The sequence below is a fragment of the Dendrobates tinctorius genome, unplaced genomic scaffold (assembly GCF_039654945.1).
Source record: "Dendrobates tinctorius isolate UK_male_01 unplaced genomic scaffold, ASM3965494v1 ptg000455l, whole genome shotgun sequence".
NCBI classification, from domain to species: domain Eukaryota; kingdom Metazoa; phylum Chordata; class Amphibia; order Anura; family Dendrobatidae; genus Dendrobates; species Dendrobates tinctorius.
In genome coordinates this window covers 820,322-847,448 of record NW_027362117.1, presented here as the reverse complement: position 1 = coordinate 847,448, position 27,127 = coordinate 820,322, and the positions used below count along the sequence as shown (strand labels likewise).

Genomic DNA, 27,127 nt, shown 5'->3' with positions numbered 1-27,127 from the left:
GGGGGGGGATGTTCTGCGGGGGGGATGTTCTGCGGGGGGGGCGATGTTCTGCGGGGGGGATGTTCTGCGGGGGGGATGTTCTGCGGTGGGGGGCGATGTTCTGCGGGGGGGATGTTCTGCGGTGGGGGGCGATGTTCTGCGGGGGGGATGTTCTGCGGGGGCGATGTTCTGCGGTGGGGGGCGATGTTCTGCGGTGGGGGGCGATGTTCTGCGGTGGGGGGCGATGTTCTGCGGTGGGGGGCGATGTTCTGCGGGGGGGGATGTTCTGCGGGGGGGGGCGATGTTCTGCGGGGGGGGGCGATGTTCTGCGGGGGGGGGCGATGTTCTGCGGTGGGGGGCGATGTTCTGCAGCAGTCGCAGTCCTGTAACGTTATGGGCCTTTCTCGTCTTCTCTGTAGGGCGCAGATGGAGCAGGTGACGGCAGACGACTCCCTTCCTCCGCGGCGTCCCATCCACACCGGGGGATCCCCGCAGTCTCTTGTGCCGGTGTCGCCCGCGCGGATCAGCGCCGTCCTCCCGCGGAAATATCCGGTGATCAGACAGCGAGGCTTCTACTCCGATGTTCTGTCCTATAGCGCCGCCCCTCTGGTGAAAGTGAGTGCAGGCGTCACATGACGTCACGGCCGCGGAGCGCTCTGCCCCCGCCGCTCTCTGCTGCAGCCGCTGTTTCCGTTATGTTGCAGGAGGTCGGTGCCGCGCCGAGCGTCCAACCGGATCTGCTGAGACAAGTGGACGAGGAGCGCAACACCCCGAAAGGTGAGCGGCGGATACGATGTGACCGCCACCGGAGGCGAGACCACGACAGCAGTAGCTGTCACCAGTCACAGCAGTCTGTGCACAATGTCCTGCTCTATGTGAGGGTCAGGGGCCGCAGCCAGGGTCAAAATAAGAGGAAAGCGCCACCGCACCGAGTATAGTGAAACCGGAAAATGTTTTATTGATACAAAGAGTTACACATTAAAATCACGATTAAAAACATAACAGGCAAACAAGCGTGATCCCTGAATATAACACATAACAGACATATGTGATATAAACCTCTATACACAGTCTGACCGGATTCTACCAATCAGCAGTCGACCTCCCTGTCACTTGGCTCATGAGGACCATGTGGCCCTAACACTACATGGCCACTAGGTGGAGTAAAGCAGCCCCATATAAACGTCAGTGCTGCCTGGTTTACATGCACTGGCCATGATAAGCCCAAGGGAAAACCCCGATACTAATTGGCAATGCCAAACCGTGCAGGGACCAGACACCATCCACCCCACGGGAGATCAGAGACTGCAGTGAGAACCGGACAACAGGGCGCCCTGCCCAGGACCATACCCCACGCGTATCGCCGCAACCCATACGGCTTCGTCAGGGGAAGTGACTAAACCGCGGTCCAGGGTGCTTTAAATACCTTGCTGGAGTTCGGGTGGGCGTTCACGTTCCCCACGGGAAGTCCCCTCCGTCTGGCGGCCCTGATGGAGACATGCAGACGGACGTCCCGGTCACATGAACTAGAAAAGAAAAATGGCCGCCGCGCATGCGCTCAATAAACCCATATAGGACAACAATGAAAGCCCCAAGGCGCCTGCGCCCAGTGGAACGCACAGTGAGGCATTTGCGAGCCACAAGGCATGTGCGTCCGATGGGACACAGGTCGAACTATGCGAGGCGCATTAAAACAATCTGTCTGTCAACAATATCAGCGCAGATATGTGGAGCACTGCGTGTATCACTCCTGGGAGCACAAAACATACAGAGAACATACAGACATGAAACCCTACATACACACAAGAGGACGGGCGCACACAGCAGGACACGTCAGTGGGACCAAGTCAGTATGACGACACTATGATCTATGACCGGGACCTCCGAAACAAATAAGGGGGGGGGAGGGGGGGCATAGGTAACAGCCCCTGAAAACATATTTTAGACCCTATTCCCCCCTAGTCCCAGGTGATATGGATATTATTGGTAGATGGATATCTCAGCACTAAAACGAAAATAATCGAAAGTGCTATAAAATGAAGGGAGAAAAGAGGGGGGTGGTATTAGGAAAAGGGGAAATATAAGATCATATACCTATAGCAATAAAGTTATGTAAAACCAACCATAACATTAGAGGATCTCCCAAAAATACCCTTAAGCACAGGGAAAGGGCATTGGTAAGCCTATAAAGATGACACGAATGAACCGTCAAAGGTCCCTATCAGAGATCCATGCTGCTAAATGAAACATATGTGTCCTCAAATAGGAGCATTAGAGCATGATATAGAGTGATCTATAAAAGTACCCTTGTTACTGAGATGGAAAATCAATGGACATACAAGGGAGCCATAGACAGACTATTAAATGTCAATAAAAGCCCTATATATATATATATATATATGTGTGTGTGTGAATAACTCCCCCAAAGATGAGTAATCCACCAACGCACACTCATCCAGTAGCCAAAATCACTACCCTCCATCCTCATGTCCAAGACGTAATTGCGTACTACCCTAATCCAAGCTAACCTAAATCCCAAGAACACCCCCCCTCAATCCTAACCATGGTCCTCATGACCTCAATGGGGTCTAATGAAACCAGCAATATATAGTGTATGAATAGAAGGACCATCCGAAAATGGACGAACCTAAAATTCCACCGGACAACCGTCCCGATGTGTGAAGGACCCCCTCCTCTTCCCCCCTAGAACCTGCATCAATCCAGAATACAGGACCCCTAACGACACTATGGAAAAATTCCATAACATGAATGTTAAATACATCCAGAAATAATAATGACTCCGATCAAATGGTCCAGGGTTTATTCAAGCACTTTATACACAACAGAAATAGAATCGACGTGAAAGTCATTCTTGGGCGTAGTCCCGACGAAGTCACGACGTGGCCACAAACCCCATTGATGATAATTCCAGAAAAGGCAACTGCCAAAAGAGGAAAAGCACAATAATTAACCCAAAAATCCGGTAAACAGAAGCCCCGCACTCACTAATGAATTCAGGTTGAGAATCCAGCGGGACTCTATTTGTAACAATAGTTTCCTAGGCGAGCCCCCCTATTGGATAATGGTACCTTCTGCAATCCCACCACCCTAGCATTGATGACCGTACCAGCGTGGGCGGCCACAGGTGTCGAGGCCTTCCCTTGGCTTCATCAATTCGCGACAAATTGTTGAGAAATGTTTCTGTATCCTTCGGCGCAGTTCCTGGGAAGTTTGCCCGATATAGACCTGGTGACATGGGCAGAGCACTAATCTCTAGTGGGGGCGTATGGTGCAGTCACCGCATGGAAACGAGCCCTGAGTGTCGCTCCCCTCTCCAACCCAATCGCTGGTCTCCTGTAGTGACTCTTTGTTGAGATGTCCCTAAAGTTCGGGGCCCTCCTTTCCGTTGTACACGGCCCGATGTCTGTCGTGAGAACGCCCCGATGCCCCCAAGCACCTCTCGCACCTGTGACCGTGGGCTGTTATACGGTGTGATAACCCGGGGCCCCGAATCTCGGATCCTATCACGTGTCACCAGGTCCTGTGCCTGTCGGCTGCTGGTGAGAGGCTTCTCTGAGGATAACGCCTCTTCATAAGGAACACCTCATCCGATGCGCAGCTGTCCCACGGGGTCCCATCTCTAGTATGAGCCGCAGGAGACGTGTGTAGTCTAATAGACTGCTTGTGGCTGTGGGCTTTCGGAACAGTCTCGTGGAAACACCGCGCTCACATTAGAAACTATGAGGTCCCAAAAGGTAACTGAGAAAGAGGACACAGCACAAGTGAGCACAACGTCACGCGGATTAAAGTCCAATGTGATCGTCGCATTCTTCCACCGATCCACATGAAACAATATCATCGATAAAGATCTTTATGACCCTTAGGCAACATGTAAACGGGGCGTCATAGGGGCTCAACCCACAAAACTCCATCTCCTTTTTGTTTATAGTGCCCTCTCCAGGAACCTCCTGAACTCAGCTGAGAAGGGTCCTGTTGGGTCTGATGGTAATTGTTATAAAAGCGGCCATTATCCAATTGACGACGTGCCTCCTCCTGTAGTTCGTGTGGCCACAATACCACATTGCCGCCCTTGTCAGCCTCCTTCATCACAAACCGTTTGTTGGATCTGAGGCTCTCAAGGGCCGATCTTTCATCCGCGTGCAAACAGGAGATGTCACAGCTCACCTCCTCCTCCTCAGCACTCTTCCATAGACGTCAATTGTCCCCACAATACAGTCCGATGTTACCAACGTATTACAGTGTCACCCGGGCTCAGTATATGGGGTGTCTCGCCCGTCTGGTCAGTATATGGGGTGTCTCGCCCGTCTCGTCAGTATATGGGGTGTCTCGCCCGTCTGGTCAGTATATGGGGTGTCTCGCCTGTCTCGTCAGTATATGGGGTGTCTCGCCCGTCTCGTCAGTATATGGGGTGTCTCGCCCGTCTCGTCAGTATATGGGGTGTCTCGCCTGTCTCGTCAGTATATGGGGTGTCTTGCCCGTCTCGTCAGTATATGGGGTGTCTTGCCCGTCTCGTCAGTATATGGGGTGTCTTGCCCGTCTCGTCAGTATATGGGGTGTCTCGCCCGTCTCGTCAGTATATGGGGTGTCTCGCCCATCTCGTCAGTATATGGGGTGTCTCGCCCGTCTCGTCAGTATATGGGGTGTCTCGCCCGTCTCGTCAGTATATGGGGTGTCTCGCCCGTCTCGTCAGTATATGGGGTGTCTCGCCCGTCTCGTCAGTATATGGGGTGTCTCACCTGTCTGGTCAGTATATGGGGTGTCTCGCCTGTCTGGTCAGTATATGGGGTGTCTCGCCTGTCTGGTCAGTATATGGGGTGTCTCGCCCGTCTGGTCAGTATATGGGGTGTTTCGCCCATCTCGTCAGTATATGGGGTGTCTCGCCCGTCTCGTCAGTATATGGGGTGTCTCTCCCGTCTCGTCAGTATATGGGGTGTCTCGCCCGTCTCGTCAGTATATGGGGTGTTTCGCCCATCTCGTCAGTATATGGGGTGTCTCGCCCATCTCGTCAGTATATGGGGTGTCTCGCCCGTCTCGTCAGTATATGGGGTGTCTCGCCCCTCTCGTCAGTATATGGGGTGTCTCGCCCGTCTCGTCAGTATATGGGGTGTCTCGCCCGTCTCGTCAGTATATGGGGTGTTTCGCCCATCTCGTCAGTATATGGGGTGTCTTGCCCGTCTCGTCAGTATATGGGGTGTCTCGCCCGTCTCGTCAGTATATGGGGTGTCTCGCCCATCTCGTCAGTATATGGGGTGTCTTGCCCATCTCGTCAGTATATGGGGTGTCTTGCCCGTCTCGTCAGTATATGGGGTGTCTCGCCCGTCTCGTCAGTATATGGGGTGTCTCGCCCGTCTCGTCAGTATATGGGGTGTCTCGCCCGTCTCGTCAGTATATGGGGTGTCTCGCCTGTCTGGTCAGTATATGGGGTGTCTCGCCCGTCTCGTCAGTATATGGGGTGTCTCGCCCGTCTCGTCAGTATATGGGGTGTCTTGCCCGTCTCGTCAGTATATGGGGTGTCTCGCCCGTCTCGTCAGTATATGGGGTGTCTCGCCCGTCTCGTCAGTATATGGGGTGTCTCGCCCGTCTCGTCAGTATATGGGGTGTCTCGCCTGTCTGGTCAGTATATGGGGTGTCTCGCCTGTCTGGTCAGTATATGGGGTGTCTCGCCTGTCTGGTCAGTATATGGGGTGTCTCGCCCGTCTGGTCAGTATATGGGGTGTTTCGCCCATCTCGTCAGTATATGGGGTGTCTCGCCCGTCTCGTCAGTATATGGGGTGTCTCTCCCGTCTCGTCAGTATATGGGGTGTCTCGCCCGTCTCGTCAGTATATGGGGTGTTTCGCCCATCTCGTCAGTATATGGGGTGTCTCGCCCGTCTCGTCAGTATATGGGGTGTCTCGCCCGTCTCGTCAGTATATGGGGTGTCTCGCCCCTCTCGTCAGTATATGGGGTGTCTCGCCCGTCTCGTCAGTTCCGGGCACCGCTCTCCGGCCGCCTCTGTCTCCATGACGCTGTTGTGTTGCCTCCTCTGCAGTCAGCAGCTTCGTGGCCCCGTCTGACCTCGGGCCCCTCCTGGACAAGCAGCTCTGCGGCCCCACAACCAAGGTGTTGGTGAAGTCCGACTTCTCCCTGAGAGGCTATGAGCCCAAAGTCCAGCGGCCCTTCACCGTGCCCCCCGGGCAGTGCCCCCGGAAGATCGAGCTGGAGAGGTGATGACTCTGCACATAGTGACCTCACACTGCTGAGGATTCGTTACAATTGTATCCAGCCCTGATGATGCTCTCACTTGTGCTGATACTTTGTTACAGTGTATCAGTGCAGGTTCACTGTCAGTCTGGAGTCCTGGCTGTTTTAGTAGTGTCTTCACTGGATGCAATTGTAACATACCCTCAGCTGTGAGACCTTTAGCACTGCGCTTAGAGATTTATCCACAATGTATTATCACCCCCCTAATCTCTGCCCCCAGGAGACGGCGGGAGTACCTCAACCTGGACGTATCCCAGCTCCTGATAAATGAAGGCGTCGACTCAAATCTGCTGCTTCCCCGGAGCGGCGGCCCCCCGCACAGCCGGAATCACAGCGGGCAGCTCCTCCCAACATATCTACCCCTGGAGGTAACTCACAGTAATGGCCGCCCACAGGTGCCCAGGGCAGTGCCCCCTACAGGAGCAGTAACGTGCCCTGATCATAGTCACAACTGGCAGAAGAACGTCAGGAGGCGAAATGTGCAGCGGAGACGACGGATTATAGGTGTGAAACTCTGTCTGCAGGTGTTTGATAATGAAGAGTTTGATATTTGGACCCCGGCTGATTGGCTGAGTCTGGGGTATGACGAGGGGTCAGATGTGCGAAAACCGGTGCCAGGGCAAGCGCTTCTCCCTGTGGATGATGTCCTGGGCCACGGTAAGTACAGATCCTCAGTTACATCCTGTATTATACCCCAGAGCAGCACTCACTATTCTACTGGAGCAGTCACTGTGTACATACATTACATTACTGATCCTGAGTTACATCCTGTATTATACCCCAGAGCTGCACTCACTATTCTGCTGGTGCAGTCACTGTGTACATACATTACATTACTGATCCTGAGTTACATCCTGTATTATACTCCAGAGCTGCACTCACTATTCTACTGGAGCAGTCACTGTGTACATACATTACATTACTGATCCTGAGTTACATCCTGTATTATACCCCAGAGCTGCACTCACTATTCTGCTGGTGCAGTCACCATGTACATACATTACATTACTGATCCTGATTTACCTCCTGTATTATACCCCAGAGCTGCACTCACTATTCTGCTGGTGCAGTCACCGTGTACATACATTACATTACTGATCCTGAGTTACCTCCTGTTTTATACCTCAGAGCTGCACTCACTATTCTGCTGGTGCAGTCACTGTGTACATACATTACATTACTGATCCTGAGTTACATCCTGTATTATACCCCAGAGCTGCACTCACTATTCTGCTGGTGCAGTCACTGTGTTCATACATTACATTACTGTTCCTGAGTTACATCCTGTATTATACCCCAGAGCTGCACTCACTATTCTGCTGGTGCAGTCACTGTGTACATACATTACATTACTGATCCTGAGTTACATCCTGTATTATACCCCAGAGCTGCACTCACTATTCTGCTGTTGCAGTCACTGTGTACATATATTACATTACTGATCCTGAGTTGCATCCTGTATTATACCCCAGAGCTGCACTCACTATTCTGCTGGTGCAGTCACTGTGTACATACATTACAATACTGATCCTGAGTTACATCCTGTATTATACCCCAGAGCTGCACTCACTATTCTGCTGGTGCAGTCACTGTGTACATACATTACATTACTGATCCTGAGTTACATCCTGTATTATACTCCAGAGCTGCACTCACTATTCTACTGGAGCAGTCACTGTGTACATTCATTACATTACTGATCCTGAGTTACATCCTGTATTATACCCCAGAGCTGCACTCACTATTCTGCTGGTGCAGTCACCATGTACATACATTACATTACTGATCCTGATTTTACCTCCTGTATTATACCCCAGAGCTGCACTCACTATTCTGCTGGTGCAGTCACCGTGTACATACATTACATTACTGATCCTGAGTTACCTCCTGTTTTATACCTCAGAGCTGCACTCACTATTCTGCTGGTGCAGTCACTGTGTACATACATTACATTACTGATCCTGAGTTACATCCTGTTTTATACCTCAGAGCTGCACTCACTATTCTGCTGGTGCAGTCACCGTGTACATACATTACATTACTGATCCTGAGTTACATCCTGTATTATACCCCAGAGCTGCACTCACTATTCTGCTGGTGCAGTCACTGTGTACATACATTACATTACTGTTCCTGAGTTACATCCCGTATTATACTGCAGAGCTGCACTCACTATTCTGCTGGTGCAGTCACTGTGCATACATTACATTACTGATCCTGAGTTACCTCCTGTATTATACTCCAGAGCTGCACTCACTATTCTGCTGTTGCAGTCACTGTGTACATACATTACATTACTGATCCTGAGTTACATCCTGTATTATACCCCAGAGCTGCACTCACTATTCTGCTGGTGCAGTCACTGTGTACATACATTACATTACTGATCCTGAGTTACCTCCTGTATTATACTCCAGAGCTGCACTCACTATTCTGCTGGTGCAGTCACTGTGTACATACATTACATTACTGATCCTGAGTTACATCCTGTATTATACTCCAGAGCTGCACTCACTATTCTGCTGGTGCAGTCACTGTGTACATACATTACATTACTGATCCTGAGTTACATCCTGTATTATACCCCAGAGCTGCACTCACTATTCTGCTGGTGCAGTCACTGTGTACATACATTACATTACTGATCCTGAGTTACCTCCTGTATTATACTCCAGAGCTGCACTCACTATTCTGCTGGTGCAGTCACTGTGTACATACATTACATTACTGATCCTGAGTTACATCCTGTATTATACTCCAGAGCTGCACTCACTATTCTGCTGGTGCAGTCACTGTGTACATACATTACATTACTGATCCTGAGTTACATCCTGTATTATACCCCAGAGCTGCACTCACTATTCTGCTGGTGCAGTCACTGTGTACATACATACATTACTGATCCTGAGTTACCTCCTGTATTATACTCCAGAGCTGCACTCACTATTCTGCTGGTGCAGTCACTGTGTACATACATTACATTACTGATCCTGGGTTACATCCTGTATTATACCCCAGAGCTGCACTCACTATTCTGCTGGTGCAGTCACTGTGTACATACATACATTACTGATCCTGAGTTACATCCTGTATTATACTCCAGAGCTGCACTCACTATTCTGCTGGTGCAGTCACTGTGTACATTACATTACTGATCCTGAGTTACATCCTGTATTATACCCCAGAGCTGCACTCACTATTCTGCTGGTGCAGTCACTGTGTACATACATTACATTACTGATCCTGAGTTACATCCTGTATTATACTCCAGAGCTGCACTCACTATTCTGCTGGTGCAGTCACTGTGTACATACATTACATTACTGATCCTGAGTTACATCCCGTATTATACTGCAGAGCTGCACTCACTATTCTGCTGGTGCAGTCACTGTGTACATACATTACATTACTGATCCTGAGTCACATCCTGTATTATACTGCAGAGCTGCACTCACTATTCTGCTGGTGCAGTCACTGTGTGCATACATTACATTACTGATCCTGAGTTACATCCCGTATTATACTGCAGAGCTGCACTCACTATTCTGCTGGTGCAGTCACTGTGTACATACATTACATTACTGATCCTGAGTTACCTCCTGTATTATACCCCAGAGCTGCACTCACTATTCTGCTGGTGCAGTCACTGTGTACATACATTACATTACTGATCCTGAGTTACCTCCTGTATTATACCCCAGAGCTGCACTCACTATTCTGCTCGTGCAGTCACTGTGTACATACATTACTGATCCTGAGTTACATCCTGTATTATACCCCAGAGCTGCACTCACTATTCTGCTGGTGCAGTCACTGTGTACATACATTACATTACTGATCCTGAGTTACCTCCTGTATTATACTCCAGAGCTGCACTCACTATTCTGCTGTACATGTCTTTGCAGTGAGGTGTGTACAGTCCTGAAGGTGCAGGAATAGCTGAGTGCCCCCCACACTATAGGATCTCAGCTGTTGGGGGGATTGTCCTTGGATGAGCAGATTATTTTCCTCTGCTGCCGGATTATCAGCATTTCTGGACCATCAGGCTCTGCACTGACAGATATTGATGTCATATTAACCATTTCTCTATTGATTTTCTTTTTCTGTAGAAGACCCTCAGACTCCGCAGTTGGAGTATAAATGGTGTAACGTTGGGGTCCTGGAATACGATGAACAGAAGAAACTCTACTTAGTTCACAAGTCCACAGCGTCGCGGCTCCTGAGCGCAGCAGACGGCGGAGCCCCACACACAGGTACCGGGGGGGCTGCATCTGGGAACTGCTGAAAGATTAAAGGGATTGTCCAGGAATTAGCGGGGCAGCGGACCCCCGCCAATCTGATCCTGATGACCTAAGAGCTGACGCCCCCGTTATCTACAGATCCACAGTTACTAAGAATGGTGTCAATAAAAAAGGACGAAGTTAGAAGCTTTTAGAAAGTTGCCCCTTGTGTAGGCGGCAGCGGCCGGGTGTGCGCCCGAAATGTTTCTGCCGCTTCTTACTCCACTTTACTCAGTTTTTTACTATTCAAAAGTGTCGAGAAAACCGGCAATTTATTTTCACAATGTTACACTGTTTGGCGGCTGAGTGTTCACCCGAACGATCGGAAATGGAGGAAAGGTGGAAGATGGAGATCGCGGGAGGGAGACGGCACATTGTACAGGAATGGAAGCACGATCACAACCTCTGTATTCTCCAGTCCAGAGTCTGAGCCTCGTGCAGAAATCCCGTCACCTCCGGCCTCGGCTGCTGTCACTGAGATCATTTATGGTCATTTGAGGAAGGTTCTTCCACTGAATGTACAAATTATCAGGATCTGCTGCCGGCAGCTCCTGTGTATTCACCGACCAATGACGTCCTTGATGCTCGATGGAGACAAGTGGGGAGACGCCGCAGCCACGTGAGACAAGTCTGGAGACGCCGCAGCCACGTGAGACAAGTCTGGAGACGCTGCAGCCACGGCAGACAAGTCTGGAGACACTACAGCCACGGGAGACAAGTCTGGAGACACTACAGCCACGGGAGACAAGTCTGGAGACACTACAGCCACGGGAGACAAGTCTGGAGACACTACAGCCACGGGAGACAAGTCTGGAGACACTACAGCCACGGGAGACAAGTCTGGAGACACTACAGCCACGGGAGACAAGTCTGGAGACACTACAGCCACGGGAGACAAGTCTGGAGACACTACAGCCACGGGAGACAAGTCTGGAGACACTACAGCCACGGGAGACAAGTCTGGAGACACTACAGCCACGGGAGACAAGTCTGGAGACACTACAGCCACGGGAGACAAGTCTGGAGACACTACAGCCACGGGAGACAAGTCTGGAGACACTACAGCCACGGGAGACAAGTCTGGAGACACTACAGCCACGGGAGACAAGTCTGGAGACACTACAGCCACGGGAGACAAGTCTGGAGACACTACAGCCACGGGAGACAAGTCTGGAGACACTACAGCCACGGGAGACAAGTCTGGAGACACTACAGCCACGGGAGACAAGTCTGGAGACACTACAGCCACGGGAGACAAGTCTGGAGACACTACAGCCACGGGAGACAAGTCTGGAGACACTACAGCCACGGGAGACAAGTCTGGAGACACTACAGCCACGGGAGACAAGTCTGGAGACACTACAGCCACGGGAGACAAGTCTGGAGACACTACAGCCACGGGAGACAAGTCTGGAGACACTACAGCCACGGGAGACAAGTCTGGAGACACTACAGCCACGGGAGACAAGTCTGGAGACACTACAGCCACGGGAGACAAGTCTGGAGACACCATGGGAGACAAGTCTGGAGACACTGCAGCCACGGCAGACAAGTCTGGAAACGCTGCGGCTATGGGAGACAAGTCTGGAGACACTACAGCCACGGGAGACAAGTCTGGAGACACTACAGCCACGGGAGACAAGTCTGGAGACACTACAGCCACGGGAGACAAGTCTGGAGACACTACAGCCACGGGAGACAAGTCTGGAGACACTACAGCCACGGGAGACAAGTCTGGAGACACTACAGCCACGGGAGACAAGTCTGGAGACACTACAGCCACGGGAGACAAGTCTGGAGACACTACAGCCACGGGAGACAAGTCTGGAGACACTACAGCCACGGGAGACAAGTCTGGAGACACTACGGGAGACAAGTCTGGAGACACTACGGGAGACAAGTCTGGAGACACTACGGGAGACATGTCTGGAGACGCTGCGGCCATGGGAGACAATTTCGGAGACACTGCAGTGTGCAGAGATGTGGCGGCGCTCACTTTGCTTCCACTTTCTATCAGTCACAGATCAGTGACGTCTCCCTTCCGCGATCTCCATCTTCCCTTCTTGTTGAGTGTAATTGATAAATCTGCATTACTTAGTGGTCCGGCCTCCATTATTACTCAGGGGTGCGGCCTCAGTCACATTGTACGGGGCAGATTTTGATCATTTTCCCATTCTTTCCTGTTTTTATAAGGGGCGCCCCCGGTGGCCACTTTCCAGTACTGGGTTCCCCGGATCAGGCTGCTGTTTTGCGCTGAGAATCCGCATGTGTTTGCGCAGAGGATTATAGCAGCCGAACAGCTACGAAGGAAGACAGAAGCCCTGCTCCTCTACAACCTGTACGTGGACTGTATGCCGGCCACCGGGAGTCGTAGGATCGCAGCGCAGAGTGTGAACAGCATGAAGGAGCGACTGCTGAGCACCGCGCGACTGAAGAAGGATGAGAAGTACGAAGGGCCCCGTATACTGGGGGAGAGGGGCCGTCCTGTACACCTTGTACTCATAGTACAGGGTTAGGTGGTCCCATATACCATGTGATTATATAGTGTAGGGTTAGGTGGTCCCATATACCGGGTTAGGTGGTCCCATATACCATGTGATCATATAGTGCAGGGTTAGGTGGTCCCATATACCATGTGATCATATAGTGTAGGGTTAGGTGGTCCCATATACCATGTGATTATATAGTGTAGGGTTAGGTGGTCCCATATACCATGTGATTATATAGTGTAGGGTTAGGTGGTCCCATTTAACATGTGATTATATAGTGTAGGGTTAGGTGGTCCCATGTACCATGTGATCATATAGTGCAGGGTTAGGTGGTCCCATATACCATGTGATCATATAGTGTAGGGTTAGGTGGTCCCATGTACCATGTGATCATATAGTGTAGGGTTAGGTGGTCCCATATACCATGTGATCACATAGTGCAGGGTTAGGTGGTCCAATATACCATGTGATCATATAGTGTAAGGTTAGGTGGTCCCATATACCATGTGATCATATAGTGTAGGGTTAGGTGGTCCCATATACCATGTGTGATTATATAGTGTAGGGTTAGGTGGTCCCATATACCATGTGATCATATAGTGTAGGGTTAGGTTGTCCCATATACCATGTGATTAGTGTAGGGTTAGGTGGTCCCATATACCATGTGATTATATAGTACAGGGTTAGGTGGTCCCATGTACCATGTGATCATATAGTGTAGGGTTAGGTGGTCCCATATACCATGTGATCATATAGTGTAGGGTTAGGTGGTCCCATATACCATGTGATCATATAGTGTAGGGTTAGGTGGTCCCATGTACCATGTGATCATATAGTGTAGGGTTAGGTGGTCCCATATACCATGTGATCACATAGTGCAGGGTTAGGTGGTCCAATATACCATGTGATCATATAGTGTAAGGTTAGGTGGTCCCATATACCATGTGATCATATAGTGTAGGGTTAGGTGGTCCCATATACCATGTGTGATTATATAGTGTAGGGTTAGGTGGTCCCATATACCATGTGATCATATAGTGTAGGGTTAGGTTGTCCCATATACCATGTGATTAGTGTAGGGTTAGGTGGTCCCATATACCATGTGATCATATAGTGTAGGGTTAGGTGGTCCCATATACCATGTGATCATATAGTGTAGGGTTAGGTGGTCCCATATACCATGTGATCATATCGTGTAAGGGTTAGGTGGTCCCATATACCATGTGATCATATAGTGTAGGGTTAGGTGGTCCCATATACCATGTGATTATATAGTGTAGGGTTAGGTGGTCCCACATACCATGTGATCATATAGTGTAGGGTTAGGTGGTCCCATATACCATGTGATTATATAGTGTAGGGTTAGGTAGTCCCATATACCATGTGATCATATAGTGCAGGGTTAGGTGGTCCCATATACCATGTGATCATATTGTGTAGGGTTAGGTTGTCCCATATACCATGTGATCATATAGTGTAGGGTTAGGTTGTCCCATATACCATGTGATTATATAGTGTAGGGTTAGGTGGTCCCATATACCATGTGATTATATAGTGTAGGGTTAGGTGGTCCCACATACCATGTGATCATATAGTGTAGGGTTAGGTGGTCCCGTATACCATGTGATTATATAGTGTAGGGTTAGGTAGTCCCATATACCATGTGATCATATAGTGCAGGGTTAGGTGGTCCCATATACCATGTGATCATATTGTGTAGGGTTAGGTTGTCCCATATACCATGTGATTAGTGTAGGGTTAGGTGGTCCCATATACCATGTGATTATATAGTGTAGGGTTAGGTGGTCCCATATACCATGTGATTATATAGTGTAGGGTTAGGTGGTCCCATATACCATGTGATCATATCGTGTAGGGTTAGGTTGTCCCATATACCATGTGATTATATAGTGTATGGTTAGGTGGTCCCATATACCATGTGATCATATAGTGCAGGGTTAGGTGGTCCTATATACCATGTGATCATATCGTGTAGGGTTAGGTGGTCCCATATACCATGTGATTATATAGTGTAGGGTTAAGTGGTCCCATATACCATGTGATCATATAGTGTAGGGTTAGGTGGTCCCATGTACCATGTGATCATATAGTGTAGGGTTAGGTGGTCCCATATACCATGTGATCATATAGTGTAGGGTTAGGTGGTCCCATATACCATGTGATCATATAGTGCAGGGTTAAGTGGTCCCATATACCATGTGATCATATAGTGCAGGGTTAGGTGGTCCCATATACCATGTGATCATATAGTGTAGGGTTAGGTGGTCCCATATACCATGTGATCATATAGTGCAGGGTTAGGTGGTCCCATATACCATGTGATCATATAGTGTAGGGTTAGGTGGTCCCATATACCATGTGATCATATAGTGTAGGGTTAGGTGGTCCCATATACCATGTGATTATATAGTGTAGGGTTAGGTTGTCCCATATACCATGTGATTATGTAGTGTAGGGTTAGGTGGTCCCATATACCATGTGATCATATAGTGCAGGGTTAGGTGGTCCCATATACCATGTGATCATATAGTGCAGGGTTAGGTGGTCCCATATACCATGTGATCATATAGTGCAGGGTTAGGTGGTCCCATATACCATGTGATTATATAGTGTAGGGTTAGGTTGTCCCATATACCATGTGATTATGTAGTGTAGGGTTAGGTGGTCCCATATACCATGTGATCATATAGTGTAGGGTTAGGTGGTCCCATATACCATGTGATCATATAGTGCAGGGTTAGGTGGTCCCATATACCATGTGATCATATAGTGTAGGGTTAGGTGGTCCCATATACCATGTGATCATATAGTGTAGGGTTAGGTGGTCCCATATACCATGTGATTATATAGTGTAGGGTTAGGTGGTCCCACATACCATGTGATCATATAGTGTAGGGTTAGGTGGTCCCATATACCATGTGATTATATAGTGTAGGGTTAGGTAGTCCCATATACCATGTGATCATATAGTGCAGGGTTAGGTGGTCCCATATACCATGTGATCATATTGTGTAGGGTTAGGTTGTCCCATATACCATGTGATCATATAGTGTAGGGTTAGGTGGTCCCATATACCATGTGATTATATAGTGTAGGGTTAGGTGGTCCCATATACCATGTGATTATATAGTGTAGGGTTAGGTGGTCCCATATACCATGTGATCATATCGTGTAGGGTTAGGTGGTCCCATATGCCATGTGATCATATAGTGTAGGGTTAGGTTATCCCATATACCATGTGATTATATAGTGTATGGTTAGGTGGTCCCATATACCATGTGATCATATAGTGCAGGGTTAGGTGGTCCTATATACCATGTGATCATATCGTGTAGGGTTAGGTTGTCCCATATACCATGTGATCATATAGTGTAGGGTTAGGTGGTCCCATATACCATGTGATCATATCGTGTAGGGTTAGGTGGTCCCATATACCATGTGATCATATAGTGTAGGGTTAGGTTGTCCCATATACCATGTGATCATATAGTGTAGGGTTAGGTGGTCCCATATACCATGTGATCATATAGTGTAGGGTTAGGTGGTCCCATATACCATGTGATTATATAGTGTAGGGTTAGGTGGTCCCACATACCATGTGATCATATAGTGTAGGGTTAGGTGGTCCCACATACCATGTGATTATATAGTGTAGGGTTAGGTAGTCCCATATACCATGTGATCATATAGTGCAGGGTTAGGTGGTCCCATATACCATGTGATCATATTGTGTAGGGTTAGGTTGTCCCATATACCATGTGATCATATAGTGTAGGGTTAGGTGGTCCCATATACCATGTGATTATATAGTGTAGGGTTAGGTGGTCCCATATACCATGTGATTATATAGTGTAGGGTTAGGTGGTCCCATATACCATGTGATCATATTGTGTAGGGTTAGGTGGTCCCATATGCCATGTGATCATATAGTGTAGGGTTAGGTTATCCCATATACCATGTGATTATATAGTGTATGGTTAGGTGGTCCCATATACCATGTGATCATATAGTGCAGGGTTAGGTGGTCCTATATACCATGTGATCATATCGTGTAGGGTTAGGTGGTCCCATATACCATGTGATTATATAGTGTAGGGTTAAGTGGTCCCATATACCATGTGATCATATAGTGTAGGGTTAGGTGGTCCCATGTACCATGTGATCATATAGTGTAGGGTTAGGTGGTCCCATGTACCATGTGATCATATAGTGTAGGGTTAGGTTGTCCCATATACCATGTGATTATATAGTGTAGGGTTAGGTTGTCCCATATACCATGTGATTATATAGTGTAGGGTTAGGTGGTCCCATATACCATGTGATCATATAGTGCAGGGTTAGGTGGTCCCATATACCATGTGATCATATAGTGTAGGGTTAGGTGGTCCCATATACCATGTGATTATATAGTGTAGGGTTAGGTGGTCCCATATACCATGTGATTATATAGTGTAGGGTTAGGTGGTCCCATATACCATGTGATCATATAGTGCAGGGTTAGGTGGTCCCATATACCATGTGATCATATAGTGTAGGGTTAGGTGGTCCCATGTACCATGTGATCATATAGTGTATGGTTAGGTGGTCCCATATACCATGTGATCATATAGTGTAGGGTTAGGTTGTCCCATATACCATGTGATTATATAGTGTAGGGTTAGGTTGTCCCATATACCATGTGATTATATAGTGTAGGGTTAGGTGGTCCCATATACCATGTGATCATATAGTGCAGGGTTAGGTTGTCCCATATACCATGTGATCATATAGTGTAGGGTTAGGTGGTCCCATATACCATGTGATTATATAGTGTAGGGTTAGGTGGTCCCATATACCATGTGATTATATAGTGTAGGGTTAGGTGGTCCCATATACCATGTGATTATATAGTGTAGGGTTAGGTGGTCCCATATACCATGTGATTATATAGTGTAGGGTTAGGTGGTCTCATATACCATGTGATTATATAGTGTATGGTTAGGTGGTCCCATATACCATGTGATCATATAGTGTAGGGTTAGGTGGTCTCATATACCATGTGATCATATAGTGTAGGGTTAGGTGGTCTCATATACCATGTGATCATATAGTGTAGGGTTAGGTGGTCCCATATACCATGTGATTATATAGTGTAGGGTTAGGTGGTCCCATATACCATGTGATTATATAGTGTAGGGTTAGGTGGTCCCATATACCATGTGATTATATAGTGTAGGGTTAGGTGGTCCCATATACCATGTGATCATATAGTGCAGAGTTAGGTGGTCCTATATACCATGTGATCATATAGTACAGGGTTAGGTGGTCCTATATACCATGTGATCATATAGTACAGGGTTAGGTGGTCCCATATACCATGTGATCATATAGTGTAGGGTTAGGTGGTCCCATATACCATGTGATCATATTGTGTAGGGTTAGGTGGTCCCATATACCATGTGATCATATTGTGTAGGGTTAGGTGGTCCCATATACCATGTGATCATATTGTGTAGGGTTAGGTGGTCCCATATACCATGTGATTATATAAGTGTAGGGTTAGGTGGTCCCATATACCATGTGATCATATTGTGTAGGGTTAGGCGGTCCCATATACCATGTGATCACATAGTGTAGGGTTAGGTGGTCCCATATACCATGTGATTATATAGTGTAGGGTTAGGTTGTCCCATATACCATGTGATTATATAGTGTAGGGTTAGGTTGTCCCATATACCATGTGATTATATAGTGTAGGGTTAGGTGGTCCCATATACCATGTGATCATATAGTGCAGGGTTAGGTGGTCCCATATACCATGTGATCGTATAGTGTAGGGTTAGGTGGTCCCATATACCATGTGATTATATAGTGTAGGGTTAGGTGGTCCCATATACCATGTGATTATATAGTGTAGGGTTAGGTGGTCCCATATACCATGTGATTATATAGTGTAGGGTTAGGTGGTCCCATATACCATGTGATTATATAGTGTAGGGTTAGGTGGTCTCATATACCATGTGATTATATAGTGTATGGTTAGGTGGTCCCATATACCATGTGATCATATAGTGTAGGGTTAGGTGGTCTCATATACCATGTGATCATATAGTGTAGGGTTAGGTGGTCTCATATACCATGTGATCATATAGTGTAGGGTTAGGTGGTCCCATATACCATGTGATTATATAGTGTAGGGTTAGGTGGTCTCATATACCATGTGATCATATAGTGTAGGGTTAGGTGGTCCCATATACCGTGTGATTATATAGTGTAGGGTTAGGTGGTCCCATATACCATGTGATTATATAGTGTAGGGTTAGGTGGTCCCATATACCATGTGATTATATAGTGTAGGGTTAGGTGGTCCCATATACCATGTGATCATATAGTGCAGAGTTAGGTGGTCCTATATACCATGTGATCATATAGTACAGGGTTAGGTGGTTCTATATACCATGTGATCATATAGTACAGGGTTAGGTGGTCCCATATACCATGTGATCATATAGTGTAGGGTTAGGTGGTCCCATATACCATGTGATCATATTGTGTAGGGTTAGGTGGTCCCATATACCATGTGATCATATAATGCAGGGTTAGGTGGTCCCATATACCATGTGATCATATAATGCAGGGTTAGGTGGTCCCATATACCATGTGATCATATAATGCAGGGTTAGGTGGTCCCATATACCATGTGATCATATAGTGTAGGGTTAGATGGTTCCATATACCATGTGATTATATAGTGTAGGGTTAGGTGGTCCCATATACCATGTGATTATATAGTGTAGAGTTAGGTGGTCCCATATACCATGTGAGCATATAGTGTACGGTTAGGTGGTTCCATATACCATGTGATTATATAGTGTATGGTTAGGTGGTCCCATATACCATGTGAGCATATAGTGTAGAGTTAGGTGGTCCCATATACCATGTGAGCATATAGTGTACGGTTAGGTGGTTCCATATACCATGTGAGCATATAGTGTAGAGTTAGGTGGTCCCATATACCATGTGAGCATATAGTGTAGAGTTAGGTGGTCCCATATACCATGTGAGCATATAGTGTACGGTTAGGTGGTTCCATATACCATGTGAGCATATAGTGTAGAGTTAGGTGGTCCCATATACCATGTGAGCATATAGTGTACGGTTAGGTGGTTCCATATACCATGTGAGCATATAGTGTAGAGTTAGGTGGTCCCATATACCATGTGAGCATATAGTGTACGGTTAGGTGGTCCCATATACCATGTGAGCATATAGTGTAGAGTTAGGTGGTCCCATATACCATGTGAGCATATAGTGTACGGTTAGGTGGTTCCATATACCATGTGATTATATAGTGTAGAGTTAGGTGGTCCCATATACCATGTGAGCATATAGTGTACGGTTAGGTGGTTCCATATACCATGTGATTATATAGTGTATGGTTAGGTGGTCCCATATACCATGTGAGCATATAGTGTAGAGTTAGGTGGTCCCATATACCATGTGAGCATATAGTGTACGGTTAGGTGGTCCCATATACCATGTGATCATATCATGCAGGGTTAGGTGGTCCCATATACCATGTGATCATATAGTGTACGGTTAGGTGGTTCCATATACCATGTGATTATATAGTGTATGGTTAGGTGGTCCCATATACCATGTGAGCATATAGTGTAGAGTTAGGTGGTCCCATATACCATGTGATCATATTGTGTAGGGTTAGGTGGTCCCATATACCATATAATCATATAGTGTAGAGTTAGGTGGTCCCATATACCATGTGATCATATACTGTAGGGTTAGGTGGTCCCATATACCATGTGATCATATAGTGCAGGGTTAGGTGGTCCCTTATACCATGTGATCATATAGTGTAGGGTTAGGTGGTCCCATATACCATGTGATTATATAGTGTAGGGTTAGGTGGTCCCATATACCATGTGATTATATAGTGTAGGGTTAGGTGGTCTCATATACCATGTGATTATATAGTGTATGGTTAGGTGGTCCCATATACCATGTGATCATATAGTGTAGGGTTAGGTGGTCTCATATACCATGTGATCATATAGTGTAGGGTTAGGTGGTCTCATATACCATGTGATCATATAGTGTAGGGTTAGGTGGTCCCATATACCATGTGATTATATAGTGTAGGGTTAGGTGGTCTCATATACCATGTGATCATATAGTGTAGGGTTAGGTGGTCCCATATACCGTGTGATTATATAGTGTAGGGTTAGGTGGTCCCATATACCATGTGATTATATAGTGTAGGGTTAGGTGGTCCCATATACCATGTGATTATATAGTGTAGGGTTAGGTGGTCCCATATACCATGTGATCATATAGTGCAGAGTTAGGTGGTCCTATATACCATGTGATCATATAGTACAGGGTTAGGTGGTTCTATATACCATGTGATCATATAGTACAGGGTTAGGTGGTCCCATATACCATGTGATCATATAGTGTAGGGTTAGGTGGTCCCATATACCATGTGATCATATTGTGTAGGGTTAGGTGGTCCCATATACCATGTGATCATATAATGCAGGGTTAGGTGGTCCCATATACCATGTGATCATATAATGCAGGGTTAGGTGGTCCCATATACCATGTGATCATATAATGCAGGGTTAGGTGGTCCCATATACCATGTGATCATATAGTGTAGGGTTAGATGGTTCCATATACCATGTGATTATATAGTGTAGGGTTAGGTGGTCCCATATACCATGTGATTATATAGTGTAGAGTTAGGTGGTCCCATATACCATGTGAGCATATAGTGTACGGTTAGGTGGTTCCATATACCATGTGATTATATAGTGTATGGTTAGGTGGTCCCATATACCATGTGAGCATATAGTGTAGAGTTAGGTGGTCCCATATACCATGTGAGCATATAGTGTACGGTTAGGTGGTTCCATATACCATGTGAGCATATAGTGTAGAGTTAGGTGGTCCCATATACCATGTGAGCATATAGTGTAGAGTTAGGTGGTCCCATATACCATGTGAGCATATAGTGTACGGTTAGGTGGTTCCATATACCATGTGAGCATATAGTGTAGAGTTAGGTGGTCCCATATACCATGTGAGCATATAGTGTACGGTTAGGTGGTTCCATATACCATGTGAGCATATAGTGTAGAGTTAGGTGGTCCCATATACCATGTGAGCATATAGTGTACGGTTAGGTGGTCCCATATACCATGTGAGCATATAGTGTAGAGTTAGGTGGTCCCATATACCATGTGAGCATATAGTGTACGGTTAGGTGGTTCCATATACCATGTGATTATATAGTGTAGAGTTAGGTGGTCCCATATACCATGTGAGCATATAGTGTACGGTTAGGTGGTTCCATATACCATGTGATTATATAGTGTATGGTTAGGTGGTCCCATATACCATGTGAGCATATAGTGTAGAGTTAGGTGGTCCCATATACCATGTGAGCATATAGTGTACGGTTAGGTGGTCCCATATACCATGTGATCATATCATGCAGGGTTAGGTGGTCCCATATACCATGTGATCATATAGTGTACGGTTAGGTGGTTCCATATACCATGTGATTATATAGTGTATGGTTAGGTGGTCCCATATACCATGTGAGCATATAGTGTAGAGTTAGGTGGTCCCATATACCATGTGAGCATATAGTGTACGGTTAGGTGGTCCCATATACCATGTGATCATATCATGCAGGGATACTGTAGGTGGTCCCTTATACCATATAATCATATAGTGTGGGTTAGGTGGTCCCATATACCATGTGATCATATATTGTAGGGTTAGGTGGTCCCATATACCATGTGATCATATAGTGTGGGTTAGGTGGTCCCATATACCATGTGATCATATATTGTAGGGTTAGGTGGTCCTATATACCATGTGATCATGTGATGCAGGGTTAGGTGGTCCCATATACCATGTGATCATGTGATGCAGGGTTAGGTGGTCCCATATACCATGTGATCATATAGTGTTGGGTTAGGTTGTCCCATATACCATGTGATTATATAGTGTAGGGTGAGGTGGTCCCATATACCATGTGATCATATAGTGTAGGGTTAGGTGGTCCCATATACCATGTGATCATATAATGCAGGGTTAGGTGGTCCCATACACCGTGTGATCATATAGTGTAGGGTTAGGTGGTCCCATATACCATGTGATCATATTGTGTAGGGTTAGGTGGTCCCATATACCATGTGATCATGTGATGCAGGGTTAGGTGGTCCCATATACCATGTGATCATATAGTGTTGGGTTAGGTGGTCCCATATACCATGTGATCATATTGTGTAGGGTTAGGTGGTCCCATGTACCATGTGATCCTGTGATGCAGGGTTAGGTGGTCCCATATACCATGTGATTATATAGTGCATGGTTAGGTGGTCCCATATACCATGTGATCATATTCTGTAGGGTTAGGTGGTCCCATGTACCATGTGATCATGTGATGCAGGGTTAGGTGGTCCCATATACCATGTGATCATGTGATGCAGGGTTAGGTGGTCCCATATACCATGTGATCATATAGTGTACGGTTAGGTGGTCCCATATACCATGTGATCATATAGTATAGGGTTAGGTGGTCCCATATACCATGTGATCATATAGTGCAGGGTTAGGTGGTCCCATATACCATGTGATCATATAGTGTACGGTTAGGTGGTCCCATATACCATGTGATCATATAGTGTACGGTTAGGTGGTCCCATATACCATGTGATCATATAATGTACGGTTAGGTGGTCCCATGTACCATGTGATCATATAGTGCAGGGTTAGGTGGTCCCATATACAATGTGATCACATAGTGCAGGGTTAGGTGGTCCCATGTACCATGTGATTACATAGTGTAGAGTTAGGTGGTCCCATATACCATGTGATCATATAGTGTACGGTTAGGTGGTCCCATGTACCATGTGATCATATAGTGTAGGGTTAGGTGGTCCCATATACCATGTGATCATATAGTGTAGGGTTAGGTGGTCCCATATACCATGTGTTCATATAGTGTACGGTTAGGTGGTCCCATATACCATGTGATCATATAGTGTACGGTTAGGTGGTCCCATGTACCATGTGATCATATAGTGTAGGGTTAGGTGGTCCCATATACCATGTGATCATATAATGCAGGGTTAGGTGGTCCCATATACCATGTGATCATATAGTGCAGGGTTAGGTGGTCCCATATGCCATGTGATCATATAGTGCAGGGTTAGGTGGTCCCATATACCATGTGATCATATAATGCCGGGTTAGGTGGTCCCGTATTCCATGTGATCACATAGTGTAGGGTTAGGTGGTCCCATATACCATGTGATTATATAGTGTAGGGTTAGGTGGTCCCATGTACCATGTGATCATATAGTGCAGGGTTAGGTGGTCCCATATACCATGTGATCATATAGTGTAGGGTTAGGTGGTCCCATATACCATGTGATCATATAGTGCAGGGTTAGGTGGTCCCATATACCATGTGATCATATAGTGTAGTGTTAGGTGGTCCCATATACCATGTGATCATATACTGTAGGGTTAGGTGGTCCCATATACCATGTGATCATATAGTGCAGGGTTAGGTGGTCCCTTATACCATGTGATCATATAGTGCAGGGTTAGGTGGTCCCATATACCATGTGATTATATAGTGTAGGGTTAGGTGGTCCGATATACCATGTGATCATATTGTGTAGGGTTAGGTGGTCCCATATACCATATAATCATATAGTGTAGAGTTAGGTGGTCCCATATACCATGTGATCATATAGTGTACGGTTAGGTGGTCCCATATACCATGTGATTATATAGTGTAGGGTTAGGTGGTCCCATGTACCATGTGATTATATAGTGTAGGGTTAGGTGGTCCCATATACCATGTGATCATATAGTGTACGGTTAGGTGGTCCCATATACCATGTGATCATATAGTGTAGGGTTAGGTGGTCCCATATACCATGTGATCATATAGTGTACGGTTAGGTGGTCCCATATACCATGTGATCATATAGTGTACGGTTAGGTGGTCCCATATACTATGTGATCATATAGTGTAGGGTTAGGTGGTCCCAAATACCATGTGATCATATAGTGTAGGGTTAGGTGGTCCCATATACCATGTGATCATATAGTGTACGGTTAGGTGGTCCCATATACCATGTGATCATATAGTGTACGGTTAGGTGGTCCCATATACCATGTGATCATATAGTGTACGGTTAGGTGGTCCCATATACCATGTGATCATATAGTGTACGGTTAGGTGGTCCCATATACCATGTGATCATATAGTGTAGGTTTAGGTGGTCCCATATACCATGTGATCATATAGTGTACGGTTAGGTGGTCCCATATACCATGTGATCATATAGTGTACGGTTAGGTGGTCCCATATACCATGTGATCATATAGTGTAGGTTTAGGTGGTCCCATATACCATGTGATCATATAGTGTAGGTTTAGGTGGTCCCATATACCATGTGATCATATAATGCAGGGTTAGGTGGTCCCATATACCATGTGATCATATAGTGTACGGTTAGGTGGTCCCATATACCATGTGATCATATAGTGCAGGGTTAGGTGTTCCCATATACCTTGTGATCACATAGTGTAGGGTTAGGTAGTCCCATATACCATGTGATCATATAATGCAGGGTTAGGTGGTCCCATATACCATGTGATCATATAATGCAGGGTTAGGTGGTCCCATATACCATGTGATCATATAGTGTACGGTTAGGTGGTCCCATATACCATGTGATCATATCATGCAGGGATACTGTAGGTGGTCCCTTATACCATATAATCATATAGTGTGGGTTAGGTGGTCCCATATACCATGTGATCATATATTGTAGGGTTAGGTGGTCCCATATACCATGTGATTGTATATTGCAGGGTTAGGTGGTCCCATATACCATGTGATCATATAGTGTAGGGTTAGGTGGTCCCATATACCATGTGATCATATAGTGTAGGGTTAGGTGGTCCTATATACCATGTGATCATGTGATGCAGGGTTAGGTGGTCCCATATACCATGTGATCATATAGTGTTGGGTTAGGTGGTCCCATATACCATGTGATCATATTGTGTAGGGTTAGATGGTCCCATATACCATGTGATCATATAGTGTTGGGTTAGGTGGTCCCATATACCATGTGATCATATTGTGTAGGGTTAGGTGGTCCCATATACCATGTGATCCTGTGATGCAGGGTTAGGTGGTCCCATATACCATGTGATTATATAGTGCAGGGTTAGGTGGTCCCATATACCATGTGATCATATTCTGTAGGGTTAGGTGGTCCCATGTACCATGTGATGCAGGGTTAGGTGGTCCCATATACCATGTGATCATGTGATGCAGGGTTAGGTGGTCCCATATACCATGTGATCATATAGTGTTGGGTTAGGTTGTCCCATATACCATGTGAGCATATAGTGTACGGTTAGGTGGTCCCATATACCATGTGATCATATAGTGTAGGGTTAGGTGGTCCCATATACCATGTGATCATATAGTGTAGGGTTAGGTGGTCCCATATACCATGTGATCATATAGTGTACGGTTAGCTGGTCCCATATATCATGTGATCATATAGTGTACGGTTAGGTTGTCCCATATACCATGTGATCATATAGTGTACGGTTAGGTGGTCCCATATACCATGTGATCATATAGTGTAGGGTTAGGTGGACCCATATACCATGTGATCATATAGTGTACGGTTAGGTGGTCCCATATACCATGTGATCATATAGTGTAGGGTTAGGTGGTCCCATATACCATGTGATTATATAGTGTAGGGTTAGGTGGTCCCATATACCATGTGATCATATAGTGTAGGGTTAGGTGGTCCCATATACCATGTGATCATATAGTGTAGAGTTAGGTGGTCCCATATACCATGTGATCATATAGTGTACGGTTAGGTGGTCCCATATACCATGTGATCATATAGTGTAGGGTTAGGTGGACCCATATACCATGTGATCATATAGTGTACGGTTAGGTGGTCCCATATACCATGTGATCATATAGTGTACGGTTAGGTGGTCCCATGTACCATGTGATCATATAGTGCAGG

At 46.4% G+C, this 27,127-nt stretch overlaps 1 protein-coding gene across 1 annotated transcript in view; it reads left to right on the top strand.

Annotated features, from left to right (window-relative positions):
- Nucleotides 1-372: 372 nt before the first annotated feature.
- Nucleotides 373-27,127, top strand: part of DNAH1 (dynein axonemal heavy chain 1) — a 69,137-nt gene continuing 42,382 nt past the window's right edge. Inside the window, exons 1-7 of the mRNA XM_073564470.1 lie at nucleotides 373-594; nucleotides 684-756; nucleotides 6,030-6,204; nucleotides 6,462-6,609; nucleotides 6,766-6,898; nucleotides 10,351-10,494; nucleotides 12,715-12,967. Coding sequence (XP_073420571.1) covers nucleotides 373-594; nucleotides 684-756; nucleotides 6,030-6,204; nucleotides 6,462-6,609; nucleotides 6,766-6,898; nucleotides 10,351-10,494; nucleotides 12,715-12,967 — 1,148 coding nt within the window. The remainder of the gene's footprint in view (nucleotides 595-683; nucleotides 757-6,029; nucleotides 6,205-6,461; nucleotides 6,610-6,765; nucleotides 6,899-10,350; nucleotides 10,495-12,714; nucleotides 12,968-27,127) is intronic.